The following is an 8,953-nucleotide window of genomic DNA, read 5'->3' as shown; positions in this document are numbered from 1 at the left end:
ATTACTTCCTGCGTGCTGTCTTCATAATTATAACGCTACACTCGATAACGGCAGTTTGTTGATGAATTATTGGTTGAGTAGCAGTGAAGCACTTCGATACCATCGCTGGCCTGCGATCATCTCAAACCTTTTTGCCAGCTGCTGTTGCGCGGCTGTAATTTATTGTACGACCACTTCATCTAAATGTTGAGAGGAAGAGTAGCAAAGGCAGGGAGGTTAACCGGTAGAGGAAACCGGTTAAACCATTGAAGTTATCAAGATGAAGACTGCGCAGCGTAGCGAGCTTGTTCTCATGCTCGGCGTCACCTCTCTCCCCCCCCCCCCCCCCCCCCCTCCATTACACACACATACACACATTGCGGCAAGTTTACAGGTTGTTCGCAAAGAACCGAGACGTTCAAAATGGACGTGCGTTGAACAGAAGGACACATCGATGGAACGGAAACACTCGAGTCACACACGTGGAACACAGCTTGAAATTACAGGATAAATATACTCCCTTATAGGCATGCCCCACGTGCGGGTGGCCCGCCTTGACACCACTGAGATAGAGGTCAATTCGTCAGGTCTCGGCACTGGAGCTTTGGTTCGACATGTGGACTGAACACATGTACGTTTTATTAGTCGTTTGAGACCATTGTATCTACGCCTAGCGCATGTTTTGCTTCAAGGAAGCTGAGTACAGCCGCTTGCTGGAAGCGCACTAGAGCGTTTCCATCAAGCGGCCGGGCACTGAGGTACAAACTTCTAGCAGCCATGTGGTCTCGTATTCATGCGTAGACGCAGCACTGACAGCAGTTATGTCCGGTGGCACTTAAAAAAGAAAGAAATGTTTAACGAAAAACAGATATGGCCTGCTTTGAAATCCGGCTGAGGTGCTACTCTGCACGGAGAAAAGAATTGGGAAGAGAAGGAAAGAAAAAGATCTACACGACATGGTAAATGTTGAAAACTTTCTGGGGGTTCATGCCTGCCTTAAACCTAGGGATAGAATGAACGCTGAGAGTTTTGCAGTGATAGCCTCTTTAACACTCACTTTTAAGTCCGCAGTTTTTCACAATTTTTATTTAAATTAGTTAACGCCACGAAATTGTGGACACATGCACTTAACAGAGTCAATATCATGTTTTCATTTTCCTTGTATATTGTACATGATGATACTCATTTGTAAAGGATGATACTTTTGAGTGGGCGCCGCGAAATTGTGGAAACCTACACTTAACCGAGTAAAATATCATGTTTTCATTTTCCTTGTATATTGTACATTGGTTTATAAGAAATGAAAGGCGCTGTATCTGCCAGACTTGAGAGAAGGAAGACGAGAGTGGAAGAAAGACTACGCAGTAACTTCGCCACCTCTGGGCCTTTACCGTGCAGGGTGGTGCAGGGTAAGACGCCCGACTACTGTGCCGGAGTTCCCGGGTTCGAACCCGACCGCGTCGGCTGCGTTTCGATGGAGGCCAAACGAAGCGGCGTCCGTGTGCTGTGCGATGTCAGCGCACGTTAAAGATCCCCAGGTGGTCGAAATTACTCCGTAGCCCTCCACTGCGGCTCCTCTTTCTCTCTTTACACTTTCATTCCCACCTTCCTCCCTTCCCTTACGGCGCGGTTCGGGTATCCACAGAGCAAGTGTGACAGTTACTGCGCCTTTCCCTTCCTGTGAACTAATTTAACTTAACTTTAGCGCGGACATCGGGCTACCTCTTCAAATAATAATAATAATTGATTACGGGAAATAAAAGGTAAAGTATTTCTCTCACCTGCTTCCGTGGACACCTGATTCGCGCCTTAAGGAAAGGGAGGAAGGGAGGAGTGAAAGTGGACGGAAAGAAAGAGGAGCCGTAGTGGAGGGCTTAAGATAGGGTTTGGGGATTTTAGATTTGCTCTCACTTGAATTTGGTCATTTTTGTGCTATTTTTTATTTGGAACAATACCTTTACAACAGTGCAATATGCACTAAGATTTTGGACACATAGCCAACAGCCAGTGTCGGGTCCACATAAAAAATAAATAGCAAGCAAGTTGTCTGCAGCACGCGAAGACGAACACATTCCTTCGTGAAATAAAAATGAAATTCACAACACATCAACAGAAAACAAGAAAAGCGGATACAGTACACTTATGTTCAAAACAAAAAAAAATTGCCGACGATTACGTTAGTTCCTAATGCAATATTTCAGCGCAGCTCATCAGCTGTTTCACCTTCTCGATAGATTATTAATTATTATTAATTGGTTCAGAGGAAGGGAAAGGCACAGTATCTGTCACACTTGCTCTGTGGACACCTGAACCGCACCGTAAGGCCGTAAGGGAAGGGAGGAAGGTGGGAATGAAAGTGGAAAGAGAGAAAGAGGAGCCGTAGTGGAGGGCTACGGAGTAATTTCGACCACCTGGGGATCTTTAACGTGCGCTGACATCGCACAGCACACGGACGCCTCTTGGTTTCGCCTCAGGTAAATATTTCGACCAAGACACGAATGAATTACATACAACTTTTTTTTTATGCGAAGCATATTAATGTAGGTTTCGGGCCGTCGGTCGCCTCCCGGCGGTGGCCACCACTGACCTTGAAGTGAGATCACATGACGTGACGTCACGTGATGACGTCACACCGGCTGCAGATGAGGCCTCATATCGCGCCGTCGGACGTCGCCTGGCGGAGGCCTCCACGCTTCGGTTCGCGCCGTCGCGCGCGACGCAGCGGCGGCGCCACCATCGCTGCATCACTTGATATGTGATGTCACGCCAGGGATGAAGCGGCGCGCGCCCGCCGTCGCGTCAGTCTCTGTGCCCGCAACCGCGCCAGCGTCTTTGCGCCGGGCGTGTATGCGTAAGTGACGTGCAAACCAATAGTCATGCATTTCCGGACCATAAGAGTGTGTTTGTCGGGCTGCGAAGAATAAAGTACGACGATTAACCTAAAACCACGTCTCCGTTACTTAGCCCCATCCACACTGAGGCAGCTGCTTAACATGCTTCGCATCCACTGGGCTTGACCTTGATAAGCCTCCAATTTTTTAATTTTTCACACGTATTCCTTCAAGAAACGCTCCACTAACATTACTTGGCTGTCATGGAAGAAACTGGTCGGAGAAATGAAGAGAGCAATTAAGTTATCAGGAGGTTGCGGGAGGCAGCGCGAGGGTGCCATAGGAATGTTGCGCGACAAACCAATAGACCGATTTCACAAGGAGTTGCGCTACGCCACCGCTGCCGTGATGCATTCTGGTAGTTGTGGTACTGCGGCCGGATTTTGGCGCGGAACTTGCGTGCGGCTAGCGCACTGCTACACGGCGTACGAAGCAAATACGCGGTGTTTCGCGATGGTGGGATACACTTGTTGTGTGCCGGGTTGCTACAACAACAGCAGGAAGCATAAAGGCCTGGGATTTTACGTTTTTCCCAAGGAAAAGAAGCTCCGAGAGCAATGGATCGCAAAGGTCAACAGAGCCGGACAGACTGGGAGGTAAGTTAATAGCGGTGCGCTTAGCCTTTTGTGCGGTAAATAACGCGGGAATATCTGCATGTTTGCAAGAGGGATATATATTATGTGTCAAGGAGGCTCTATACGGAATGTGGTCCGCGCGTAACAGACTAGCTGCTTAAAGGAGACGCCGCCGGCACTCATACCGCTTCATAACTTGTCATTAGCTGGCGCATGTCTTTTTTTTTTTTTTTTACTTTTAAGCCCGTATTTTTTCCCGAGCAGAGCGCGGGTGCCATGTCGCGAGCTGCATTAGAGATGTCGGTTGCTTTCAGTTCAGTGATGCGCAGGCCGACGACAGCAATGCCGGAAACCTTGTCACATTCTCATGTCATGTCTGTATGGACTCACAATAGTGCTGCTGCTAAGTCGGCTGGTGTTTTTACTCAGACGTACCTGCAAATACGAATCTTCGCTAAAACTGTGCATTCCTGGCTTCCTTATTCAGCTGTTGGGAGAAAGTCTACTTGCGAACCGCCGCGGTGGCGCGATGACATTTACATTTGGTTGCTGATCTCAAGGTCGCGGGTTCCGTCCTGAACGCGGCAGCTGTATTTTTGATAGAGGCGAAACACAAAAATGGTAATGTGCTTGACGCACTATAGGAAACCCCCAGGTGACTTAATTAATCCTGATGTGCTGCTTCCAAGCGGAAAGCCCCCCCCCCCCCAAAAAAAAAGGGCCTACTTACAGCATGATTGGTATGAGTCGAGTCTTGTTTAGAAATGGTCATAGTGAACACATCAAAATGTTATGGAACTGTATGATCATTCTGTTTACAGATTTTCCCGGTTCATTCCAACATCAGGCCACAGGGTCTGTGGAGCCCACTTCGAAGGAGGCAAAAAAACCTACATGGTTCGAGTTCCCACTGTCTTTCCCCTAAAGCCGCAAAAGGTGACGGAGAGACGTCCCCTGATACGAAAGGTATAGCAACTAACTCTAAGCCGAGAAACTTGTCATTCAAATTTATATAGTGTACATATTTCTGTCAGCTGCAGGTTAATGTATCTAAGTGCTTAGTATTGAGTTGCAAATTAGTCATAGCATGAATCTCTTATGTAACAGGTACTGCTGCAGATCCCATGTGCTGATTGTGAACAAACTTTTTCAACAAAAATACTTGGTCCTTATTTTAGAAATAGGACCATCAGGTAGTCACGCATTAGATGTGTGATATGTAGTACATAGGTTTTGGCTTATTCTTACGCATTTCTGCCATTCATTTTTGCTATATTGACTTTTATTGTGCTTACTTTGGCTCCTAAAACCACACTATTTTGTAAATAAATGATATGTTTTTCTCCTTGCTTCAACTAGCCCACTCAAGACAACTGTGCAATGCAAATGGTGCCCGGTGCAAGTGGTGCAAGTGGTACAGATGAAGCTGACAACACCACCATTGATGGTACACCTTCACACAGTGCAACCGAAGATCATAACTACAGTTTTTTTAAAGAAAGCGACCGAAGTGCCCTTGACAAAATTGCTGCACAAAAGGAGATAATCTCAATGCTTCAAGATGAACTGGACAGCACAAAGGCAGAGATGGAAACAGTCAAGAAACAGCTAGCGAAATTGCACCAAGAACAAGCCGAAACAAAAAAATTGTGCAGTCGATTGCAGCAGAAGAACAGGTTACTAAAGATTGAATTATCAGTGCTACACAATGAAGCCAAAGACATGAAAGCTAAAGCCAAAAAAATGAATTTGCATTTGAGGTGTTGATTCAAGACCAGAAAAAGCTGAAGTACTACACGGCCTTCACCTCACGTGAACGTCTTGAGGCATTTTGGTTTTTCCTTGAGCCGGAAGCCAAGACTACTCTTCTGTCATATGTCAAATGCAGAAGGTGAAAACAGGAAGTTTATTTTGCCTTTGAAGACCCAGTTGATCCTGGTGCTGATGCGTCTGCGACTAGGCCTTGATGGAACTGACCCAGCTTATAGGTAAGCAGTGTGCACTTCTGCCTTTTGGCACCACATTTCTTGCTCCCAAGTATAACAAAAGGAGCATTATACACAAACAGTGGTGTGGAGCGGCACCTGGGACATTTATGATTTCAAATCAAAGTTCATGCTCTCCATGGCACAAAAGGTTCTTACTTTGCCCGTCAGCAGCTCAGATAAGTAGTGTATTAAGGTAAAACTATTGTGCAGTAACAAAAACTGAGCTGAATGTTCCTAGTTAAAACGATTCTTGCTCTGATGGAGTGAGGAAAAGGAAATATAGGTAGATTGCGATTTTGGGTAGCAGACAATCTTAAGGAGCAGCTATGACTCAGGAGCATTAAGATTTGGTCAAGTTGGTCTTGTGTTATTACTAGCACTGTTAAAATGCAATTTATTCTATTGAAATAAGCAGGTGCTATCACCTGAGAATTAAGATTTGGTCAAGTTGGTCTTGTGTTATTACTAGCACTGTTAAAATGCCATTTACTCTATTGAAATAAGCAGGTGCTACCACCTACACACAAAGTTGTCTTGTGAATGAATACAAATAATCAAGTAGAGTTCTTTTGATCGTATATGCCGTATTACAAGAAAATGTCTTGGTGTAATCCATACTGCAAAATACGCTCATAAAAATTAAATTCTTTAATAGGTTTGGTGTTTCACAGACAACAGTGTCACGGATATGGGTCACCTGGCTGGATTTCCTGAACAACAGGCTGTGTCAGGTAAGAGGAAAATGCACAATATTTCTAGCAGATGGTCAAATGATGTTTAAATCGAAAGGCTGCAATCATCAAATTTCAACTTTTTATGCAGGTTCCAACATGGATGCCACCTGCCATCTGTGATAAGTACCGACCTGAAGTGTTCTCTGAAAAGGGATACGACACAGTTGATGGCATCATGGATTGTACTGAAATATTTATAGAGACCCCGTCATTCTTCAGAGTTCAGAGTGAAACATACTCACTCTACAAGAAACATAACACCGCCAAAGGCCTGATAGTATGCAGTCCCAACAGGTTCATCATGTTTGTTTCAGATCTTGCACCTGGAAGGCTCTCCGATAAGGCCTTAACACTTTCTTGTGGTGTCCTTGACAAGTTCTCACCTGGGCGCAGTATAATGGCAGACAGAGGATTCACCATAGCTGAAGAATGCAAGCAACGTTCGCTACACTTGAACATCCCACCATTCATGAATGGGCGCTCACAATTATCAGAAGACGACGAAACAGAGACAAGACGCATAGCAAGCCTTCGAATACATGTTGAAAGAGTAATAGGAAGGGTGAAGAACTTCAGAATCCTCTCTCAAGTGTTTGCCAACAGCATGATTGATCAGCTCAACAAGGTCTGGCATGTGTGTGCACTTTTAACAAACTTTGTTGATGAGCCATTGCTCAAGTAATGTACGTGAACCAAGTACTATAGCGAGCAAAAGTTAAATACCCTTGCCAACGTGTGCCGAACCGTCATGAAAAAATAGTGTTGCAATGTGTGCATACACTGCCGACATGTGTATTTCCTGTTTTTGTTATCCACTTTTGTTGTGTCTTTGGTTGCAACACTCTTACAGTCCACTGCCCACTTGCAGGGAAGAAAGTTCTTCGTAGTTGTAAAGACATTTTGTAGCTATCATATGTTCACTTTTCTAACAGTGAATAAACAACTATGTATGCGATGCATCTGCTGACAGCACTATACAGATATAGACACACCACAGAAAACTAATACCTGCCATGAAAGACAATCTTCACAAGATGAAAGCTAGAAGAGAAGGAGAAATGGAGCACACCTATTTAACATGCTATCCTGACAGCTGTAGAAAAAATAGTAAATGAAGGCATTGGGAACAGTGTCATCTACACCGATTCGTTGAGTGTACTGATGGCTTTAAATCACAGAAATGCTGTCATGCCTCTAATTGGTGACATAATACATAATGTAAAAATGATCACGACACAAGGACATAACATAGTGTTCTGTTGGGTCCCTAGTCACGTAGGCATTGACGGTAATGAAAGAGCAGACAAATGTGCTGCACTTGCCCACAACAAATTGATTCAGAAAGTAAACATACCACATAGTGATTGCTTGAAATTAATAAAACATCAACAGATGAATAAATGGCAGTCCAGATGGAACAACCAAGAAAATAGTAAGTTGCGCCTCATAAAGCCTGTACTAGGAGAATGGAAATCGAGCACACATCGACAACGTTTTATGGAAGTGATAGTATGCCGTCTTCGTATGCCGTCTTCGTATTGGACATACACATCTTACACATAACTTTCTGCTAATGAAACATAACAAACCGACCTGTGCAGAATGCGACGAGATACTCACTGTAAACCACATTCTAATTACGTGCTCAAAACTTGAGGCACTACAGAGAAAACATTTTATTATATTTTACAATTGTACCATCCCATTCCATCCCACCTTGCTTTTAGGAGAAAGAGCACTTGTAAACCTAGCATCTGTTCTCAGTTTCCTAGAAGAAGGAAACTTTTTAAACAAACTATAGATTTAACATATCCATTTCCTCTTTTGCAACCAAAACATACATTAACCTTTCTCTTGGCGCATGATAGCCTTAGTTGCTTAAGTGCCATAAAACCCAACACAACACACAAACACACACCTATTTAACACACAAATTCTGTTTTCCAACATCAGTAGCATCCTTAACAAACATAATGAATTATGCTCTCCCCCCCCCCCTCCTGATGTTTTCAATGGCAATTTTCTATCTTCACAAATCCCCCTCCTCCAAGTGTCGAGTCTTTGTTATATATGCCCATGTAACCAGTCACAATTAACCTTCACAGCATTCTGAAATTGATTAACTCACTAGAAATATTCGCTGCTTTGGGTTCCAATCTGATCAGCACCAAGTTCCTAAATTTTAGAAGTGCTTACTCCTCCATTATATTAACAAAACTTTTCCAGCAGTCACTGGACTAGGGTTCGCTACCTGCCACATGGAAGGTCGGGAAGGTGATTCCGTTGCACAAATGAGGTAACAAATTCTCCACTAAATTCCCGACCAATTTCGTTCACCAGCTTTTCTTGTAAACTTCTTGAATACATCCTGTTTCCTCACCTAATTTCTTAGAATCAAACTCTTTCTTCTCCCAATTTGAACACTGTTTTCAAAAATCGTGCTCATGTAAAACCCAACTTGCATCTTTTATAACAAGTTACACGCTATTCTTCATCGTAGCTCACTAGCCAACTACGTATTCATAGATTTTGCCAAAACGTTTGATAAAGCTGCCATAGCTTACTACTATACAAGTTACAAAAGCTTAACCTGGACTCAAAAGATTCTAACCTGGCTAGAAGATTTTCTTACAAGTTACCATCAGTTTGTTTCGATTAGTGACCTCGCATCAGATCCAAGCATGATTCATAACGGTGTTCTTCAAGGTTCTGTGCTTGGTCCGCTTCTTTTCCTTATCTATATTAACGATTTACCTTCCCAAATTTCTTCTAATAATCACCTGTTT

The 8,953-nt window shown here is 43.8% G+C and overlaps 1 protein-coding gene across 1 annotated transcript; it reads left to right on the top strand.

Moving 5' to 3' along the window:
• The first annotated feature begins 6,101 nt into the window (after window positions 1-6,101).
• On the top strand, window positions 6,102-6,963 carry LOC146201259 (uncharacterized). Its single transcript, XM_084593006.1, has 2 exons — window positions 6,102-6,164; window positions 6,256-6,963. The coding sequence occupies exon 2, from the start codon at window positions 6,268-6,270 to the stop codon at window positions 6,847-6,849; it is 582 nt and encodes a 193-aa protein (XP_084449132.1). The 5' UTR covers window positions 6,102-6,164; window positions 6,256-6,267; the 3' UTR covers window positions 6,850-6,963.
• Window positions 6,964-8,953: the final 1,990 nt, after the last annotated feature.

Source organism: Amblyomma maculatum, chromosome 2 (genome assembly GCF_055883805.1).
Source record: "Amblyomma maculatum isolate TAMU_Amacu chromosome 2, ASM5588380v1, whole genome shotgun sequence".
NCBI lineage: Eukaryota > Metazoa > Arthropoda > Arachnida > Ixodida > Ixodidae > Amblyomma > Amblyomma maculatum.
The sequence above is the reverse complement of the archived record's forward strand: the minus strand, read 5'-3'. Positions and strand labels throughout refer to the sequence as shown.

Bases quoted from the DNA above. Each gene is read 5' to 3' on its own strand.
- LOC146201259 (XM_084593006.1), top strand. From the start codon at position 6,268: ATGCCACCTGCCATCTGTGATAAGTACCGACCTGAAGTGTTCTCTGAA.